Source organism: Bombus fervidus, chromosome 8 (assembly GCF_041682495.2).
Source record: "Bombus fervidus isolate BK054 chromosome 8, iyBomFerv1, whole genome shotgun sequence".
NCBI classification, from domain to species: domain Eukaryota; kingdom Metazoa; phylum Arthropoda; class Insecta; order Hymenoptera; family Apidae; genus Bombus; species Bombus fervidus.
Window position 1 is genome coordinate 2,835,132 of NC_091524.1, and position 22,237 is coordinate 2,857,368.

At 42.3% G+C, this 22,237-nt stretch overlaps 1 protein-coding gene across 4 annotated transcripts; it reads left to right on the plus strand.

Annotated features, from left to right (window-relative positions):
- Dbp21e2 (putative ATP-dependent RNA helicase Dbp21E2) lies at window positions 1–3,925 on the plus strand. Of its 4 annotated transcripts, XM_072009372.1 has the most exons (8): window positions 1–127; window positions 196–341; window positions 1,770–1,985; window positions 2,063–2,377; window positions 2,456–2,713; window positions 2,800–2,916; window positions 2,983–3,374; window positions 3,461–3,925. In XM_072009372.1, exons 2-8 carry the CDS (start codon window positions 300–302, stop codon window positions 3,693–3,695), a joined length of 1,575 nt encoding a protein of 524 aa, XP_071865473.1. In that variant the 5' UTR covers window positions 1–127; window positions 196–299; the 3' UTR covers window positions 3,696–3,925. The 4 variants fall into 4 exon arrangements, with proteins under 4 accessions (XP_071865473.1, XP_071865474.1, XP_071865475.1 ...); XM_072009373.1 differs by lacking the exon at window positions 196–341 and having other exon boundaries at window positions 26–127; XM_072009374.1 differs by lacking the exons at window positions 1–127; window positions 196–341 and adding an exon at window positions 1,063–1,089.
- Window positions 3,926–22,237: the final 18,312 nt, after the last annotated feature.

Genomic DNA, 22,237 nt, shown 5'->3' on the forward strand with positions numbered 1-22,237 from the left:
TGAAATCCTGTAATTGTGACAGAAAAAAATATGAAGACTACAAAGGTATCGCTCAGCAGAGTGAATTATCTTCGCATTGATATTCACTTATTTTGCGTCAGCTATGTATGATCCTGAACTGAATAGGGTAAATGTTTTTATATATCACACAATTATCTTACTCTTAACATGTATCTACGTTCGTTTTGATGTTAGGTATTTGAAAATCGAATGAAATATGAGATTTTGTACAAAACCTCATAAGAGCACTAGTCATTGAGACCCTTCAAGGCGGTACGATTGGCAAGTCAACAGTTGCCATGCAAAGTATAGATATGTTTCGGATATTATTCATCGGAAATGTAAATATATAAAACAAAATACGATTTCGTAAATTAATATTTTAAAAAAACGATAAGTACTTCATAAATTAACAGATATAACATTGGACGAGCGACATCTGTTGTCATACTTAGAGATGTACGATGTAGTCATGCGCCACAGATGATAAATCGTCTTTGATACAACTCACCGTTTTAAATTCTAAATTCTAAATCATAGAGGCATTGACTAAATATAAGATAGACGCGTCATTATATAAAATTCCGTGTTTCAGGTTCTAAAATACCGACCTTGACAAAATCAAAGTGTCTCTTACACCCTCACAATTTGCAACGGCGTACATAGAAATTAGGTATAATGTGTCCATCAAGACGAGACCGTAAACGTAAACAAAATTTAATTACTGCGGTTGACACTCAAATGTTATTTGTTGGCAGTCAGTAGTTACAACCGCAGTAATCAAATTTCGTCTGTTTACTGCCTCGTCTCGTTGGACAAACTATTCGTACGTGTTATGATTTAATTTGATTAAATAAAGTTAATTAATAAGTAGAAAACATAAATCATTTTTAGTTTGAAATAAAATTATATTTTTAATAATTATAATAACAGGGAAAAGAGGGGAGGAAGGAATGTGAAAATAAGGGAGAGATAGGAAAAAGAGACCTCTATTCATGGTCATATAAACACGTCTCGATACTCATATGGTGAAAGCATAAAAGGAACCATCCGAGAATTGAGTCGTGAAAAATCAACATGGAAAACAAGGTTTACGTTCTGCGCATTCATGAGATGCTATGAATGTCTCAGATAAAAACAGAAAGATCCTATTCATCTTTGTCTGTCTCGAAAAAGCGAGATCATGTTGTCTTATATGTTAATTTTTCAAGATTTGTTTATATAACCATATGTATACTTGCATCGATAAAATCACATACAATGTGAAAATAGTAAGATTGGACACGACAAAACTGGCACGAGTGATTGAATGTCAGGTCTATTCTATAGTTACAATTAGTCAATGGTAGAGGGCGTGATATGATAGAACTTCTGATTTTTCGAACGCGATCAGTTTCTCAGAACGCATAACACTAATTTCCATGAAATATCATCTCGTCTCTAGTAAAAATGTGTACAAATGTGTCATCTATACTAGTATTTTTTCTATGACATTAGTGCCCTAAAGTTTTAATATGGGCACATTATACACGTTAATATGTAGTTAATATTGTTTAAAATCATCTAAAAACTTATATAGAAGCTATTTTATATAGAAGCTCGTTTTAGATAAATTGTACCAGATGTTGTTTCAGTTTTGTCGCGTGGGTTGCAAAACTAAAATTAATGCGACATTTTTAAATGTTACACGACACTATGTAATGAATTTTGCCTTCCGCCTTACTTTACCTAGTATGTTTATAATTAACCACTTATAAATTTTAATTTAGGCAAGGGTAGTTAAAATTCGACGAAAAGAAAACGATGTCGCTAATAATGAAATAGAACATGAGAAAACAAAAACACCAATAATAAAATGTAAAAAGAAGATGTATGATTTTTACAAAGATGATACATGTTCCAAAGAAAAACCGATATTGGCCAGTCATGGCTGGAAAAACAGAAAGTCTAAAGGCGATCATTTCTTTATATACCCTTACAACAATGTATCTTTTATTTATAATAATTTTTATCTATAGCTATATTACTGTAATTCTTTTAATGATCGTTATTTATTTTTCAGGATATTGCGGAAGCGAATAAGGAAGTTGGTTCTGAAACATTTCAGGATCTTGATGTAAATGCTTCTGTATGTAATAATTTAGAAGATTTAAATATATACGAACCTTTACAAATCCAAAAGCTCGGGATACCAAAAATTTTTCAAGAATGTAATGTATTAATAGCAGCAGAAACAGGATGTGGGAAAACATTAGCTTATCTTCTGCCATTGATAACTAAAATTTTGTTATGGAAACAAAAAGAAGTGCAAAGAAATATAAATACACCACTAGGATTGATCGTAACTCCTTCAAGAGAATTAACAGTACAAATCGCGGTTTGTAGTAATAATTTAATATAATCCTTTCATTTATAAGAAGAGTGTTTAAAAAATACATTCAAATCTTTTACTTAGTTGCAACTAATTAAGCTATCTAAGAACCTTAATATTAAAATAAAGATAGTCACTGGTGGGAGGACAAAAAAGATAATATCGGATCCTCCTGTGGGAAACATTGATATTCTTGTTTGTAGTTTTGGAGTTATTAGTAAATTGGCAACGTTTGGTGTATATGATCTCACATTTGTAAGATTTGTTGTGTTAGACGAAGCTGATTCTTTGTTTCATTCTTCCTTTGAGACAAAGCTAAAAGTATTTCTGAGGAGAATACCGGTATGTAGAATAAAAAAATAAATAAAGCATTCCATAAAATAATTATGCATGATAACACTTTTTGGTAACTACTTTAATTTGTATAGATTGAATATCATCATTACAATACAACTAGGAATAAATTTCCTGATACAGCCCAACTCATTTTAGTCTCTGCATCAATTCCATCAGGTCTTAACACTGTGCTGAGTGACATCATAAATGTAAGTAGTATCCGAATTATTTGTAAAATAATTTCATTTTAAAGGATTGTAATAACTTGTTTACAGATAAATTCTTTGGAACATGTAACAACGGAAAAATTACATAGAATACTGATTCCACAAAAGTTTGTAAGATTAATTCCAAGCCAAAAGCCCATGGAGCTTGTGAAATATGTAAAAAGCAAAGTATTAAATAAACAACGTATAATTGTATTCAGCAATCGAAATAGTACGTCCTATTGGATTTCCTTATTTTTACATGAATGTGGTGTCAAAGCTACAAATTTAAATGGCGATATGCCATTACATGTACGACAAGGAAAATACGGAGAATTCCTAAATGGCAAAACAATGGTGTTATCTACAACGAACGGAGGATCCCAAGGTTTAGATACAATAATGGTTAATCACATTTTAAATTATGATTTTCCCTTAGACACGTCCAGCTACATACACAGGTATTCAATTTAAATAAGTGATGATCGTTCTAAATTGTAAGTGTTCTATTTGGAAAAGACGGTAAAGTATTACACATTTTATTTAGATGCGGTCGAGCTGGCAGAGTTGGTACCATAGGTGTGTCCAGAGTAACAAATTTTATTTCCAAACCGAGCGAAATCGTCGTAGTTCAAAAGATTGAAATGGCAGTTAGAAAAATGAAACCAATACCTGTGTTTAACCTTCTGAATAGAAAAGACGAAGAGGAAGAAGAAATAGAAAACGATTTTACAGAGGAAATGATCGAAAATTTAGATGAAGTCGAAAATATTCCATATTGAAATTTATATATTATGAATAAAAAAAGGACGTTTGTTATAAAATTTTACTGCTTTTTCAGTCACTTCTGTTATTTTCTTTTCATTCTGTCTATTTTCGTGATACACGTTCACTAATACGAAAAGTCTCCTGTGAAGCCTTTGCAATGAATGTGGATAGGGTCGAAGAATCTATCTAAGTGTCATCGCCCTTAAACCTATTTAATTCTATTAAAGATTTGACTTTTAACAAAGTTAGTAAGAAAATGTTTGTTAACCCTACGCTCGTATACTTGGTATTAATTTGTTTTATTTTTAAAATTTTAAAATTTTATGTTTTTGGTTCGAGAAAGGATGCACCCACACATGTGTTTCCATTCATCCGTCGATCTAATGTTCCGTCATGTCCGGCGACACTCCCACACTGACCGCCTACGCGTATCGCAAGCAGAACTTCTATAATAATCCAGACCATACGTCTAGACCAGTTTATTACTCGCATTGACTTTTAGTGAAATTAAGCGTGCTTACTCGTGCTAACATTTGTCACTCTCTCTTCCTCTCTATAAAGGGTGTGTCATACAATCGCGTTTCCGTAATATTCCACGGTACACAATGTCATGCCTTTACAGTGCAGGTGAACACTCATGAATCAGCAAAATCAAATTTTTCTCGATATTGTAAAAAATGTTTACCTCGATCATAATTTTAGCAAAATATGTATTTTGGAAATACATATTTCGGAAAGTTGTATCACATTAAAATCGTTCTTGTTATCTGTTTCGTAAGAAATGATAAGCTACACTGTTACTTCGTAAGAAAAATGGCTGGTAACATAACCAGTTTCTTATTAACGCAAAAACTGTTAACTGTCGAAAAAAGAAGAAACAGGAATATAATAAATAGGAATAGAGTAATGAAAATGGATTACATAATTAGTATTAGTAGTTGCGTGACACGTAAGACATATATATGGGGGAATTTCGTAGATATACGTCCAGATGCTCGAATTAAAAACCGTCACTGTAGGTTAATGAAAGTATTTTTTGAATAAATTTAAAATTTTGTATATAATTCTTTAAGTAGGTACATATACATATCTTCGTTCAAATATTGACAAACGACTGCCCCAAAAACATTATACATATTTTAATTATTTAAAAAATGATGTCTAGCAGCTTTCGTCTTCCATAGCAACTATAATCCGATATTATAATAGAGCATTCGATGTTCTAATTCAATCTTAATTTCTGAATTAAAGAATCGAACACGGCTGACCTATATTGCAAAGAGTCAATTCGTTGAATTACGGTCGCACTGAATCTGATTAGGACAAACGTTAGAACATTTTCAACGATTTTCTATACAATTTTTTAGTTAGTCGGCATCATCAAATTTATAAGTAAGATAGACTTAGTCGAAGAAGAAAAAAATGATAGAATCTATTTTTCGGGATATGAGTTATGACTTTAAGAAAGAGAAGAATGTAAAATTGAAAAAATATCAATTGTACAATATGCGAGTATATATATATATATATATATATATATATATTATATATAAGAGAAATAAAAATATTTGATATGTTCTCGACCGCCGGCAATTTATCCTTGTAACGAGTGGTATAGTTTCGAAGAGACGCGAACGTCGAAGTACAATGGAGTGGGGATCTCGGTGGCTGTCGTCGTAATAGAAGCGAACTCAGTCGTTTTGCGGCGCGCAACCTGTTAGCGTCGTAGTATCGTGTATGGTGATATGATCTACGGTTTCGTTCCATTTAACGTTCGTTTATACGATTTCTTTGTTCAAATAGAAGTCTCGTAGTGTTTCATCTGTTCACGATTAAAATCTAAAAAGTATTACATTTACGTAAAAAGTAATTCGAAATTCATGTTCCGATATCGTCGAAGGAAAGGATACGGATCGACACGCCAGGTCCGGGTTGACGAACCCTCTGTGAAAGAGGCGGACACGTCGGTTCCGTAAAAATGCAGCGCGTCGTTGGAGCATTTGGTTAACACGCAATATACCTGCAAGTCGCGCGCGAACGATACTCGGCAAACAACGTTGTGAAAATCCAGTCAAACAAGGGAGCAGTTTATTGCGTTGCACTTGGAGTAGTAAGGAAACTGATCAAGAAAAGGAATTTCTCGGTATATGTATTCGGAACGACGACAACAACGACGACGACGACGACGACGACGACGACGTATCGACAGCACATTGTTGGATCGCTACCCTGGAGGGAATCGAGTTTCAATCTCGAATCGATGGATTTTGAAACTCAACCGACCAAACTTATATATAGTACGAGCGATTGTGCCTTGCGAAGTAACCACTTTGCATCAGGCAAAAATATATCGTGAATTCGTACAACGTGTTTGATAACAATACATCTGATTGATTGTTGATCGTTCGATCCGAATCCAGTGATATGTGTGAAGAGAACCGAAGCCAGGAAGGGACGCGGAGATAGGAAACGTGCGTGCTGGATGAGTGGTGTGTCAGTGGGAACGATTTCGTTTATTTTGTGTCGATAAAAAGATTCGGAAGCCGCTATATTGGAGAAGAAGCGAGAAAGCGGCGTGCCGCTCTTCTGTGTACCGCGGCAAAGGCGATCGTCGCAGCCCGAAAATGTAAGTTCTCTCTGAATCAGTAGATTACTACATTTCTAGAATGAATATTCGTTCCCGTTGTATTTCAAACGTCCGGTAAGTGAAACTGTATTTGTGACACGTTTCTAAGAACGAAGTCATCGCGATACGATACGTTATACGTAGGATATATACACGCTCGAGTGTAAATCTTTGCTAGAGATTTAAAACCGTTTGCCACAAATACAATTTTCCGGAAGATGAACGTTTTGTGAAAGAACTATCTCCTGCTGCGAAACGCTAATTCATATTCCGCAAGAAAGTTGGGTTAATGTCGAGGAATACCGGTAGGTGAAGGTCACCGTTGTTCACTGGACGCCAATACCGTAGTACCAGTGAATTCGTGGTGCTGCAACACATACATACATACTTACATACATAAATACGTACGTACGTACGTACGTAACTACATCATATACGTATATATGTATATATGTATATACATATATGTAGTGTAGACTTTCTGCTCATCGAGTAGCGATTTTTCATTTAAATTTTTATAGTGTACTATATATATATATTTTTTTTTGCCATTTGCAGAGACTTATTGAAAAAACGAAGTGTATACTTCTTCACGTAACTTGGTTTTTCCAATGCGTAGTCTGAACTACGATTTTTAACTCTTTTCAGTCTCCAATCCTCCCATTTTTTATTTTGAAAGTGTTTCTTCTATAATCGCATATATGTACATACATTCGTAACCAGTGTGTTTCATTCTGTGAATGTGAGTGTGTAAGGTAATTTTTCACGATAATTATACGGATTCGTCGTTTGATTGACTTGAAATGGAATATTCACAGGCGTAATGCGATTCGATCGACCACCCACGTGTCTGCGAAATAGCGTTAACGAATTCATTCTTGTTTAACATTTTAACAGAATAGATTAATCAAGATGAACGATTTCGTATTTTTGTCACGATTGGCGCAACGTCGCTCATCGAATATGCTACTAATATATGTATATTTATACTGGTTTAAGTCGCAAATAGTTTACCACCCAGTACCTTTTACGATTCAATATGTATCTTTACAAAAAAGTAGTGAAAACGAACGTATCCCAATGTAGTCATTCCAGGGAGAGAAACCTTTGCGCGTAGCGTATAATGTTATTGTATTCCCAGCACGTATAGGCAATGGGAGTTCGTTATTACGCCTACTTCCGGTGGTCAGTTCATGGCGTGGAGTCGCTCAAGCTTTAACGGGCTGCTCGAATATTTCAAGTATACATATATTTCTCTCGAGATTGAATGTTTGAACGTGTTCCATGCGTTTCTTTAACATATACGCCAAAAAATAACTGAAAAAATACCTACACTTGTGCCGGTTTAAACCGTATTCTAGACTATGCGTATCTGTATAGAAATTTCCGGATGCTTAGAAACACGGACGGGAAAAAATATTATACCTGAACCGAATGATTCGTGTGAAAGGCACAACCTACTATTTGAAAATACCGAAGAAGAACGCCAATCCCAGATGGAATTTTAGAACAGCTGCAGGCGCATACCTAAGCCATACCCAGCCAGACTTGCCTCAGGTCTACGGATATAATACGCTCGTAAAGTCGATCCCTCGTCCTGACTCGACTCAATTTGACTCCGATCGAAATTGATAGACAAAATTTACTCTGCTTTTGCTCAGATTGTAATCGAAGTAGAACTTCTTTAAAAACATTGTGCACACTAACTCGTACAATATCAACAACTTTCTAAACTCCTAAGCACAGAAGAGGAAAATCTTTCCGTTTACCGGTAGGTCATTTTACTCGATCCAGTTGTTTAAAATCATCATGCCCGAGATGTTTGTTTGTCGAATGTTGCAACACAGTCCCATTACTACTATGTCCACGAGACACAGAGAAGAAGCGGAATGTTAGCGAGTAAACGTGTTTTTCCTGAACGACCTATATCGTGGATCGCCTAGGGCCTAGACTGTTTCCTGCAGCAATAACCTTCCCACTAGAGTCGAATATATCGTCGGTGATCGTATGCCGGTGTTGGGTTGACAGGATACAGGTTCTTTAAAAGTAATCAAAGGCAATTAATTAAAGCCGGATGCGTCGATTGACCTCTGAATAAGTTTGCCAGGGTTCGAGCACCGGAGATTTGGCCCTTTCGTTCCAACTTTCGAGCTTGTTCTTCGTTGTCGTCGGTCACTGAAAGCGATCATGTTCGATTTAAAGGTGTCCACAAACTCGTTCCATATCGAAGATCGAAGAAATTGTATATAATCGTTGTAGCAGATACAAAACACCAATTGTAAGGTCGTAAGTACAGCTAAGCGTAAAAACAAGATAAAAATAAATCTCGTTTTTTCACAACACTGCCTGCCGCAATCTTTCGATCTATTTACATTTCTATTTCAAATTGTGGAAAAGAGGGAAAATTAAAATAGAAAAAAAAAAAGAAATACAAATTCAAATCGAAATAAGGCAACGAGTGGATCGAATAGCCACGTGACAAAATTCTCGTAAATGATCGTCGTTGGAATTTCAGGTCGTCGAGGGGAGCGAACTCTACCTACCTATAGACGATAGAGCATATGCTAAGTGGTATATGTAAAATAAAAAGTATTGAAATAGCGAAAGGACAAGCTAGAACAGCCCAGCTCGTAGGCTGAACGATATGCGACGCGGGGATCAATAATTGTGACGAAATATATAGAATTTAGTGGAAACAACGGAACGAGTGATTCTCGCTCGGAAAAATCGAACGCGAACGCAATACCTATGCACATATGTATATACTGTTATATCACAGCGTGCGACTAACTGTAAAAACATCGAACAAGGTAGTAGATGATCGTCTAGCTACTTACGAGCAGCGTTGTCACCAGTGCGTACGCTCAAGTACGCTGCGTCGGAAAAGCACCGTCACCTGACACGCGAGCGTCCACGAGACCCCTTGCCGAGAAGTTTGCTTCTCTCTGCTAGGAATAGCGGCGCACCATCTCATTCACTGACGCTCGTTTTACTTGTTTTATGATTTGCAAGTGCTCCTTCGTCTCGCACCTAGAGCGCTATATATCTGTATAATTGCGAAATAAAACGACAATCTATGCCATCTTATAAAGTTTAGCATCTCGAATACGTTCAGAATCGCCCTACAATTTACAACGGCGAAGCTTTTGTCACACGATTCGGTAAAGTCGCCTGATTTTATTTTGGCTTTCGTAAACGCGTGCTTTCACGATCCTTTCGTCGAAATACGCGTAACTCACGCGCTAATCCGTTACGAAAGTAACCGTGTCTTGGAAGAAACGTTCCACTTGTCTTTTTACGGAGGTGCGAATAAAACGCACGCGTAGCATGGTAGTACGTAGCGGTTTCGATGATTTCGAAGCGACTCAACTTCCCGTTCGGGAACGCGAGTTCTCTCGCGTCGCGCGATAGCTTTCGAAGCGATTCCAGCTGTTCGGCTCGACGATGCTAATTTTTATTTCGTCGTTGCGCGTCAATTTTGCTCGCGTTCAAATTCGAGAGCGATTCGCGTTTAAGGACGGTGCCGTATTAGGTCAGTAACATTCGGGTGTTTCTCCTCGGTGCGGTGGAACGAAGAATAATAATAAGAGGAATCCAGCAGCCTTCTCCTTCCTCCTTATCCTCGATTCTCTCAGTTGGGTTAGGCTTGCCCCGAGTGACTCTTCGAAGTAACGGCATCTCGGACGGCATCCTCTTCCTTCTCGTTCGACTTTGCGCCTCCGAATACTCTCAACGTTCGCATTCACCGACAACAAGCTCCCCTCCGCCTTTCTCTTTTTTTTTCTTCTTCTTCTGCTCCTCCTTTCCTTTTTCTACTCACTGGCACGCACGCACGCACGCTGCGTTACGCGTCAAGGGACGTGCTTGCTTGTGGATCGTGGATGCATCTGAGAATCTCTTTCCGGCTGTGAAAGTTTCTTCCCTTGGATACGCGATGTCTGCACCTATGAAATACTTTATCGATAAGAGACGTTTGCGCGTAAAATACGTGAACGCATCAAATCGATTTCCTATCGTTCTCGATCCCCCGATGACGCAACACTCCGAGATGAGTAATCGCCTCTCGGCCAGTGACTATTGGTCTCGTGATAGCATTCTTGACGTAGGTAATCGGTGAGGAAGTTTACGTCAAACTTCGACTACCGATAATCTGTTCCACGAAAATCAACTCGAACGGCGACCAGCGGTCAAACGAAACGGCATTCGAACCTTACGTTTGTCCACACAAACAAATTGTCGAAGCACGCGTTGCGTCGACGAGTAGTTGACGTTTTAGCGTTATATATTAATCTACGCGTTGAAACGCGTCATTTTTCGGGTTTCTTTGGCTGATGCCAGGAAATCTATGTAGCGAAGAAATCGTAGAAACGAGACGTTTCGCAAATCGGCTTCACCGCGCGTCCCGTTTCAATTTTCTGGGTCATGGTGCGAGCACGGTGCTCTTTCTCGGCCTTTCTATTTCGGTGCACTCGACTCCTCGTCGTCCAGCTTGTCTTCGCGTTATGCGTTAACCTCGCGCGAACAGAAACATCAGATTTTTGTATTTTCAATTCGCTCGGTCGCCAGAGGAGTATCTTCTCGCGAACAATTTCGATGAATACCCGAAGGCTGTGACATTTCTTCGTGATCCTACGACTCTGAACAGGTGGCGCGCAATTCGAAATTCCGTTGAAATCGAATCGAGTCGATCGGTTAGTCCAAAGAAAAATCGCGAATCGAATGAAATCTCGGACCACACTATTCGACCGTAGTTCGATCGACACGATGAATGAACAGTTGCACGTGCGTTCCTTGTTAGAATGTGACGAACGCGGGCCAACTGTTTGCGACAAACGCGGTTTTGAGAAACGTCCGTTGGATTTCAGGGGTGAGAATCGCGTGATATTCAAGCAAGGTACACCCGTGACGAGATATCGAGGCGGCGATGGCTTTCACTGAGCGCGACTGTCCTAGAAGATAAAACGGCACGAAACGAGCAACGTAGTACCGCGACAGTATGCCTATACCTAACCTTACGACAGTTCGTTGCGATTCAATTTTACGAAACTCGCCTTACATCGAAATTCACGAAGAAACGAAAATTTTCGGCAACGTGTCCAGATAAAAATCGGCACTTGCGGACGACGACAGTGGAAAAGGGAAAGTCGAGAAAGACGAAACGCAAACGACTCCTTGCTTTTCATGATTCGAGTTATTACGCTATCTCTTGTAATTCTCGTTCCCGCTTTCACCGTTTTCGCGGAAACAGCCGATCCCAAGGAACACATGGACAATACGTAGTTTGCGCGTAAATCGTAGTCTTTGTAATCGTTCATCGTTAAAGTAGAAAGCAAATTTGCGAACGAACTTTGGATACTTTTTACTGGAAAGTTGGAGATCGGAAAACCAAGTGTACGGCGATGCATAATAAAAGGAAGTAATAGAACGCGAATAGATTCCGATACGAATTGCGCGAAGCGGCCGATGTTACGCGATCTTGGTTGCATCGAGTACCGGACACGAATCGTTACGCGTCGAACCTTTCGTCGTTCCAGCGGTGCTCAAGAAGATCGCTTCCAACCGATAACGAAGCTGGTTGCCCTGCCAGCGGAACGCCTATGAATAAGTCGGTTTCCTTGCGTAACGCATCCTCGGACATGCCGCGCCGCGATCCTCTTCCTTCGTCTTTCGTTGATATTTTCTCGTAGTACTCGGAAACGTCCCACGTTCAAAAAAAGAGAAACGGTTCCTTTCGCGTCGCTCGTGATCCACTGCCTCTTTCTTTCGTGTTGACGTGCGGACAACTCGTATCGTCAGTCGTCGTATATACAGTGTAGCGCCATATCAAGGCGTTGTTCGTCGTCCTTGCCATCGTGTCTTTCTTCCTTCTTTTTCTCTTTCTTCACAAACAAATACACAAGACGGTTTATCACTGGGCTTTCGTGATCCATTAAGCTACATATTGTGTAGCGCGTCGATAGGCCTGCTGTGAGAGTAAAGCAGGTTTGCGACTCGGTCAAGCTCAATTCCTATTCTTCGAATAATCGTTTTACGGGAAAAAGAAATTCTTGTTCGAATAGAAATCGCATTGAGTAAGCTACGTCGTTGATTAAACGGGCGCGCGGGGGTTAGGTAGGTTAGGCAACTATGGAAGAACGGGTGAAGGAGGAGAGAGCGAGCCGAGGGGCGGAGGGAATGTAGGGGAGGACTTCCGGTGCTCAGGGCCGTAGCTCGCCCTCAGCGTTTATTCTCGACTCCCTTTCTCCGAGCAGTACAAAGGACTCTCTCCGATCGTCTCGAGAAGCGTCGCATCATCGCTAAACGTGTCTCGAAAGGAATCGCCTTTAGTTTTTCGAAGAAAAAAGGAACAAACCATTCATCGACCAGATGAAACGAACATGCGTGCTCCTCTGTATTTTTAATATCTTCGATATTTTACGTTTTACGTAAGTACGAGGTTATGCGTTACAATACGTAGCGGAAGCAGGATAATTTTCAAGCCGGTTGCGTTCAATGCCGTAAGTAGATCTCGTTTGGAATCTCTCGTCTAGATTAGGTTCGAGGGACCACTCGATGATATAGCGTTACGTATCCGATGGATATAAAACGGAGAGCGATCGTAAATCATAGTCTGTGAAAAAGGCATCTGATACTAGCGCGGCAGCGGCTCCGCGTTCGACTAGCATTAATCGTAATTAGAACTCGAGAAGCGTTAAAGCAGCAGTCGGTGTGTGTCGCATCGATCTCACGATTTACATCACTCCGCATACAATGCAAGTACGAAGTTTTCTTTATTTTTTGAACAATAGTTTCTTCTCCTATGCTCGCCGCAGTGTATTCAAACATGTAGTCCTTTGTCTGTCATAGACGAACGAATCGGGGAACGATCGAGAATCCTTTGCTTCTTTTCCTCGTCCAAATATCGGTAAACTCATTTGCTCGTATCGTACTTATAGTACGATAAGGAGCTATCGAATAGCGGCTTCTCGTTCAAACGAAAAGCTCGAATATGTTCAAGTTGAAATAAACAGAGACTCGTGCGTCGTCGCGTCCGCCTTTTCAGACATCGAGCATGTCTTTGTTTCTCAGCGGGAGCCCGTTACCTTCTTCTTTTCCCATTCCCATTTTCTTAGATTCTAAATCGCACTCGCCACCCCATCGACGTGATTTCTTCCCCGTTGAACCATTTCGCGCTCTTCGTATCGATAGACATCGAAAAAATATGAAAACTGAGAAATATACCAAACACGATAGATTGCCTGCGTGTGTTTATTAAACTTGGCTCTCCATCGTCCTTCCATCGGCTGCTAGGCAACTTACAATTATCGGCGTTATTCGTTTAAAATTTCAAAGTTTTAAAATGGTTCTCGTAAGACGATGTTAGTTGCGCGTAGATATCGACGCGCGATACCTTTCGTAGGATAGATTTTCCAAGGCAGAGAAGAGAAACGCTCCACGTTGTCTTTTGGCGGGTCATTGACGAATGAACGTTCCGCTCCCGAAAAACGATCGTACCACGGAAACGAGGGTAACGACCGAACGAACGAACCGAATGGCTGTGTATTCTCAAGCGAGTTACACTCACCGCGTGCGGACTCGTTGCGTGGACGGCTGCCAACTTCTCTTCACGATTCTCGATTCCATCGCGAAGGGTCAACGATCGAACGCGCCTTGTATTTCGCAGCGAGAAAGAAATCTATCGAACGCGATTTATCGAAACGAACGGCCTCCGATTATGTTTCGAGTCGGACCGTGACCGAGTACGAAAACACGTGTGGCTCGTATCTCGTATGTATCGTTCGCATCTTTCTAAACTCGATCGCGTTTCGTGTGGTCGTACTCGAACTCGACGTTGGCCCGAAATATCATATTATTTTTATCGCACAACAATCATCGCGATACGAACGTACATATTTATAGATCGTCCGTTAAAAATCACGTATCCGAACCACGACGGTGCCCAACGAACAGGCTCGTAGTACGGGACCGGTCTTTTAATTCTTTCTTTTTCTCGGTCGCTCTCTCACTCAATAAACGCCCTCCGTACTCCTGAACGCGTTTACAGACGTACTCGTACTCATTGGCATAGACCGCTGCTTTAAGAGCAACGCTGTGCCACAAAACGTTCTGTCGCGTCGGTGGACGACGTAAGTACGCGATCTATGAAACAGGCAATGAAATATCGCGTAATTAGTCGTTCAAAATCAATGAATGGAATAGCGTATATCTTCGTGAGCATATATTATGTCTGCGTTATATTTACGAAGTAAAGTTTGCTCGTGAAAAAAAAAAAAAGGAAAATAGAAAAGCAATTGAAACGAGACAAATGGGTGGAAAGAAAAAAACAAAAGGGTCAGGAGGTTGAAATTGAAATCGAAAACGCAGAGAGAAATCGTGACATATGCCAGAACCTCCTGCAGTGGAACGAGAGAATGAACGCCGAGGATCAGCTTTTGCGATCGCCATATGTTCTTTCGGGTATCTTTGATTCGCTAGGATCGATTAACGAACGTACTAATTCACCGTGGGATGTATCAGTAGAAATTCGTCGTACTTTTTACAACGCAAACGCAAACTTTTCCACGTTTCTTCCGGCGTTTTACCGTTCAAGTTGATCGTATTCGATTTTGACGAGTTGTTCGAAGACAGAATATATCTGAAAAACTGGCGTGTTTGGTGCAGAGATCTCACGAGTTCCTCTTTAAAATTCTACTTTCCGATTCGCGTATAATCGTATCGTGCCCTAACCGAATTACATTCTTCGTTCTACGATAGCGTTCAGGTTTACCACTTTTGCCGATGCACACGTGTAACTCTACGCGCGTTCTAGACATCAAACGCGCAACCTGCGATAGGTGTTCTAGGACCGCGCGCGCCTATTTACTCGCCTATCTATTAAAGGAATCGTGGAATGCCTGATTGAAATGTGCTGTCGATGCGTTTCTCTTTCGTGATCGCGAAATCATCGATTGAATGATCGGTGTTGGCGCGCGTGGGCCATTCCTGCGGAACCGTGCCGTTTGCGTGATATCGCGCTCGATCACCGAGATACGAAAAATGTGGTGCTGAGATAACAGGAACTAATAAGTACGTATAACGTGCTCTTTGTCCGCCATATCTCTGCCGTTCTTTTTTCTTTTTGTTCCACCGGCCACAGCGATCTATCACGAATATTCGGCCGCGTTCCTCCGTGATACCGCGAACGTACCAAGCCCCAGCGCACATTCTCCTTAGCCAAAGCGGACCGATCGTTTATCTCGAAAACTCGCGCAAAATCTTAGGATAGGCTAGAAGGAGAAAGAGAGGTAAAAACGTTTGAAGGAAACGAGGAAACGATGCGTGCGAACGATGCAAGCTCGATAAATTTCGTATCATGCTTAGCATTAACTTGGTCATTATTTTTAGTCGATTAATCGTTCCAGCCGCGTTTCATTCCCCTCTTTTTCGTTCGAGTACGAAGAAAAAGGAAGTCGTTGACCCGATACGTCAGCCTTGCGTAACAAAAGCTTTACACACGTGACCCGTACGCTAATCTTCGTATGTACGCATGCCGACCGATACCAGAGGAAAAGAAAGAAAGTGACGACAAATGCGTCTGTGGAAGCCTGATCGGGCCTGTGCTACAAAACCGATAAACGTGATACGGACGAACGACGAGGTACCGAAAATTTTTCCAGCCCGTTTCGTCTTTCGTCGTGTCTGTTTTACTTCCTGGGAGATCCGAAATCCCCTTTAGCTTCACGTTGTCCTGCGTTACAACTCGTTGAACCTCCTACGTTGTTCCAAAAAAAGAAAACGGTCTACCATCACGTGTTGCTCGCCTACGCATATACTATGTACGTAGATTCGTTAAATTCTTCTACCGGATTAAGAGACGCTTCGACCAAACGTACGAAACAATTAGCATCTCGTTTATATAAATACGTCGACTCTGTGAAAACGTTAGACGAAAGAGTCGCGTTGTCCGTGACGTAACCAGTATAAACTGTTACGTAGGATTCTATTGGCATTACTGATGATGGTACAAGATCAAGATCAAGATCAGGCAAAGGCAGGGACGAAGGGGAGGGGTGTCGTGCATTACCTCTATCCCTACCGTACCCCTTGGTCGAAACACGTCCGAACACGTTGATACACGACGTAACATTCATTCGCGATCTTACCGTTGTCAACCGTAGATACTCTCTTGTTCGTCGGTGGGTCAGTCGAGTGACAGAGTTGGTGTAAAGCGGTGGCGATTTACGATTCGGGGAGATATCGATGCCGATTAAGATTAAGATCGTGGACAGCTTACTGGAGGCGATGATACGACTCACGCCGTCCCCGAAGAAGAAAAGCGAGATAAATTACACGAAAGCGAGCAGAACCGCCGTCGAAAACGCCCGAAGGATGAAAACGTGTGCTGAGGCTGTATGCGAAGCGTGGGAATATTTGGAAAAGACACAGGTACAATGCCACGGGATGTTTTCGAATTTTGCAATTAACGCAAACAAGCTCGTGTACGTGCAATTCCGAGCGCGATTATCGGCAATTCGAAAAAATAAACAGGTATGAGGATAAATAGGCGCGCAAGGGCGGTTCGATGGCAGAGCACTCCGGACGCGCGTTACATAAGAAATACCGACGTTTGAAACGGGGTTTGTGTTAGACCATACATATACAGTTATATAGGTAATCGGGAGAGAGGGAGAGAGAGAGAGAGAGAGAGAGAGAGAGAGAGAATAGTTGGAAAGGAACAAAGATCGCTTTGAGACTCGATCCGCGTCGCTCGGCATACGTATATTCCGACTGACTGCTCTTACTGCTCTTAACCATCGGATGGGATGACTCACGAGCCGAGGAGAAGAAACTGCCCGCCTCCGACCAGATCCCGCATTCCTCCTCGATTGTCCCAATTTGAAAGAGCGCATTCCTGAAAGCTTACTAGTGCGGGTCGCTGCAGGACGCACCGACGTATCCCATCTTCTTCTTCTCTTCTTTATTCTAGCGTCGTTGAAGAATCTCGAATCTATCGGCATTGCGATATTCGTCTCGATTCGCATGGATGCGATATATATCCGGAGCACACGTTCGTTGTCTCGACTACGATACGATATTACCGTAGTAAGATCGTAGGGAATTTCGCTAACTCGGCCAACGTAGAGTGGAACGCAAAGTCGCGCCGATTTATATGGAAACATGTGGTCACCATGCGCGTTTGGTAGCTCGCGAGAGAGCTTCCCCTAGCGAGAGCGCAGTCCCGTCTCTCGATTAACCAACAAAAAAGCGTGTAATCGCTCGGCTGGGGACCACGCGCATCCACGCAGACCTCCTTCGCGTAACTTACGCCGTGGGGATCTTCCTTCGTTGTGGTAAACGCGTTTATCGAAAACGCTGAAACGCAAGATAGTTTGCCACGCGATTTTCCATGCGTCGTCGCATAAATAACCGTGTATACGTATATACCGTATACCACCCGTATTTCCACTCGTTCGGCGCAAGACGATCGACAAAGACAAACCGAGAGAAGACCGACCGGTCGCAAGTTCGTTGTCCCGACTTCCTTTTTCCTTCTCCCTCTTCCCTCTTTCCTCCCTTCTTTTCGGTTCTGCGCCCCTGTCTCGATTTCTTCCTCTGCAAATGTTACACGTAGATACGGCAACGACAGAATTTCACCGACGCAGTCCATCGTTCCTGACTCTGTCAAACTCTGTACAAGTACGTATCCCGATTGATGGTTCCGCTCGTACGAACGAGCACAAGTCGCGTCGCGTCGGAATTATCAACGCGCCAAGTTTGCTTCGAAATGTACTTAATCGATAAAGGCACATGCTCATGATACCTGATCATAGCATTCGCCGTTAACATTTCGAGGACCGTATGCTCTGACAAACAGAAATCAGCCTGAATTACCGTATATTTTTGGGGTGATCAAAAACATTCAAAAGGTCGCTCGGGAAGTTCGTTCTGATTTACATTTCGACTCGATATACGACCATTGAATTATGTAGGTACCATTTTGTTCCACAACTTTTCTCCATTTTTCACGCAACTTGAATATTCCATCCTTCCAGAACCTCGTAGGTATCTCGGCGAGGAACTTTCCAATATGATTTTTTATATCGATCAGATTCCTTATAAATCGGAATGATCTTTCCGAGCAGCATTTAACAGGCATAATATTTTATTAAAAATCAACGAGCACATTTAATGATATTTCTAGTAACGTTTTTTAGTGTGACATGCTTGAAAGCAATTTGTCCGATGGAAAGGTACTGAGCAAAATTTATTATTTTATTAAATTCCTTAAAAATCGGAACGAACTTTCCGAGCGATTAATATTATATCTAATATATTGATAACAGTTTCGTATTACTCAAGCATGTGATATGAAAACACATTCGTAAGATTTTCATAGGATACCGCATAAAGTATGTAAGATACGAATTCGTGTTTCCAGTCCGCAAAGTGTTAAGGTTCCCTTGTCGTTGCTCGCAATTGTGCGCGTGACTTCAAAAAGGGGACCGGATTCGAAACGAAAATTTTCAGCAAGCGACGCGCGTGCGGCGGTAATGGTGATAGACGTAGGTATCATCGATTCGAACTTGGAACGCTGGCCTCGGCTATGAAACTAGAATCGCTTCGCAGCCGAATGACGCGAGCGGAGGGAGGCAGTAAGTAGATAGTAGGCCGTTATCTCGCAGAAGCCGCACCACTTTCTTTCAATGAATTCGCAGTCAATGAATTCGCACGATTAAAATAGATAATTACCCGTTCGTTGCGTACAAGCTAGTTGCATACGGTTGCATCGCAGTTGCAATCAACGGGCGGAAACCAGTAGAAAAACCAGTATTTTACCATGGTAATGGCGCTCGATGTTATTACAATCTCTCGCCGGCAACCTCGTTTACGATCCCAGAAAGGGGCGAAATAATATTCTATCTAGCGTGGCTTTATACGGCCGTGCATTTACGCTCGAGGGATTCGTGAAAAATGCGTGCGATTCCTTTCCGCAACCAACGTCTGACGGAAAACTCGCTTAACAGGGAACAGCGATTGTTGTGAAAAAAGGCAATTGTTTCTTGGTTCTCGTTCCCAGAGAAGAGCCATTTGCCATTATCGCGAAGCTCGATTAAATATTTCCAAGAGCTTGCTGCCGCTGGCGATGGTTCGCGTGGTTAATCATCTGGGACTCGCAGAAGGGAGCCGATGTCGCGTCACCTCTGGTCGAAGGAATCGAGAAACGAAGAAAATTCGTGGACGCAATTTCCACCGTACGAATCTCGGGGAAAAATTTAAAGAGGAAAGGAAAGATGAAACCTGTAAAGCGTGTGCGCGCATTCTTCGCGCGCGACACAACAGCTTCGCGATACGCTCTCGTAGACCGCACGAAGAATGCCAAGCCAATTTACATAACTAGTTCGGATGATCGGCGTTCGTTTCGCGCAACACCTAGTCGAATCTACTACTACGTTATACACGCGAGTACACGGCTACACCCGCGTTTTTATTCGTATTTTTAAGTCGCGTGCCGTCGCTCGCCTAATTCTCCTACAACGTCGTAACATAACGCATCGTATTTTCGTTCGCAGGCGCAAGCGAGCGCCCTCAAATCTCACCAGCACGATGGTTATCGTGTAACATATCTAATACGTATGGCCGGTGTGTATCGCAGTCGCCTGCGATATCATTTCAGCGTTATCGCAAGAAAGATAAGCGGGTCGACGAAAAATTGTAACGTTTATCGGACGAAATCGTAGTCCCTTTCATCGTGGCTTCGTAACTGTCGTAATAACGTTTCCGGGAATTGCGTTACGGGAAGAAACACGCGCGAATATCTTTTCTCGAGACCGATTACGACAGAGCAGATATTATTGGCCTGCTCCACTTTTTTCCCTTCCTCGTTATGGGGAAAATATCGTTGCTCGTTGATCGTTTCGGGCGATGAAAAGCGAGAGCAACGACAGAACGGTGGAAGTAAAGCTCGTTAGGTGTATTGCTTTTTTACGACGTTGGACAAAAATTCGCATCAACGATATACCTGTGTCAAGGAGTCGCGGAGGTTCGGTCAGCGCGGTTTCGATTTACGTTCTTACGATCACACGTACGCGAACATCGTGTCACGGATAGATTCGACGATACAGCCGCGATGAACGATGGTTCTGCGGTTACACGCAACTCGAACGTTCCCACAACGCAACGCGTGTACGTAAAAGTCGTCGTACAGGTTCTTCGGTGCGCCTTCGATGATTTCTGTCTCGTCTTTAACGACACGACCCTGGTCGACGAACGTTCAGCAATTCGATACTCGAACCGACGCGACACGCCGTTCCGTTCGTTGTTCTACGACGTGTTACGCATGGCAGAATGTTTACGAAGCGACCAAGATAGAGAAAGCTTTGCATCGCGATTTTGGAGAATCAGAGCGGAGGAACCTTTCGAACGAAAAAAAACGAAAACGTTAGCTTGCTACACGGACTGGCCTGTGCCGACATCCGGCGACGACAGGGTCGTCACACGGTTGACAGGATTCTGAATTCCGTCCTCTTCTACTTGTCTCGGTTTCGTCATCGTTCGCAGGTTCTTCGGAAGTACGTACATATATACGTGTACGCTTCTTCGATTTATTAATTTAAAGCGTATGCACACGAGCAATCGCAACAGTAACGAGCAGCGTCGTGGTTAATATCTCATCGGCCGAACAAATCACGTAGAATTCTGAGAACTTTCGCACGGTGTATAATCTCGTTGGAAAAACACGGAGAAGCATAGGCGCACGCGCTTGCCTACGAGATCCGACGACGAATCAACGTTTCACGGTCGCGATCGCCGCGTAAATGCCATTCGCTCCGATTTTAAAAACGCTAGACGGGGCGAGACAACGGCGACGAAGCATCGAGGCGAAACGGAACCGACGAGGACGAACGAGAGAACGCATGGAATGCAACAGGCCACCGGGACAACCGGCGACGATGATCGTTTGCGCCAAATACCTTGAAACCACCTCGATCATCGTCGCTCCGTTAGCGCGCGTCGCGGTTTCTTCCTCCGCGATTCCTCGTTCGTATTTGATCGTTCTTGATATCTGAATCAGTGGCCTTCGCTCCGCTAAGCGTTCGAGGCGTTGCGTGGCGCTCGAGATCCAAAGAGGGACGTGGGTGAAACGCGCGTGCGCGTCATCGATTAATCCTGGTTTCGATCGTTCGTAGCGTACAAACTACGAGATACCGGTTCTCTTTGACAATGGAAAATCGCCCATTCATCGAACACATCTCGCAGTGCTGAACAACAGCGGCACGCCCGGTTGTAAGTACGCGTCGTGATTCACCGACTGTCACGATTCTCCCTTTCCGCGCGCACTCTTGAAACCACGTTGTTATCAGCGTGCAAATACTAGAAAATACTACAGCTATACCTGTGCATAGATTTCATCAACGTGAGAACCTCGTGGTGAAAAAAATAAGGAAGTAGTTCGAGTTGGAGAACGACGATCCTGAGTGGCAGCGATTTATCGGATTCAATCGGAGACTTGGTCGCGGGAATAATTTCCATCGCACGTACTTGCACTCGTAGCTACCGTTTTCTTCGTAAAAAAAAAAAAAAACTAGCAAAATACGAAACCCACGAGACACGGTCTAGATGCGTAGGCGCGTGCTCGCGTAGAACGTGCACGCGTAAGTAGGAATCTAATTAACCGTCCTACTTTGCGTCGCGGTTCGTCCTCGCGTAAACCACGCGCACGGAACGATTTCCACGAAGATCCGGAAGATATTTACTTACTTTCGGTCTAACGATTTCGCCCTCTTTCGTCAAACACCATTCTGAACGTTATTTTACGCTTTCGGTCGATCGTTGTTGACAGAATGAAGAGATGATCGCAAGCCTACCGATACACAGCGGCGGCGTCGGCGGTGGAGGAGGAGGAGGAGGAGGAGGAGGGGGTGGAGGAGGCGGAGGTAGCAGCAGTGGGCC

Excerpts from the sequence above, each read along its gene's own strand:
- Dbp21e2 (XM_072009371.1), top strand. The coding sequence starts at position 1,623 with ATGTTGTTTCAGTTTTGTCGCGTGGGTTGCAAAACTAAAATTAATGCG. Across the intron at positions 1,698-1,769 it reads TAAATGTTACACGACACTAT|GCAAGGGTAGTTAAAATTCG; the intron begins GTAATGAATTTT and ends ATTTTAATTTAG. Across the intron at positions 2,714-2,799 it reads TATTTCTGAGGAGAATACCG|ATTGAATATCATCATTACAA; the intron begins GTATGTAGAATA and ends TAATTTGTATAG.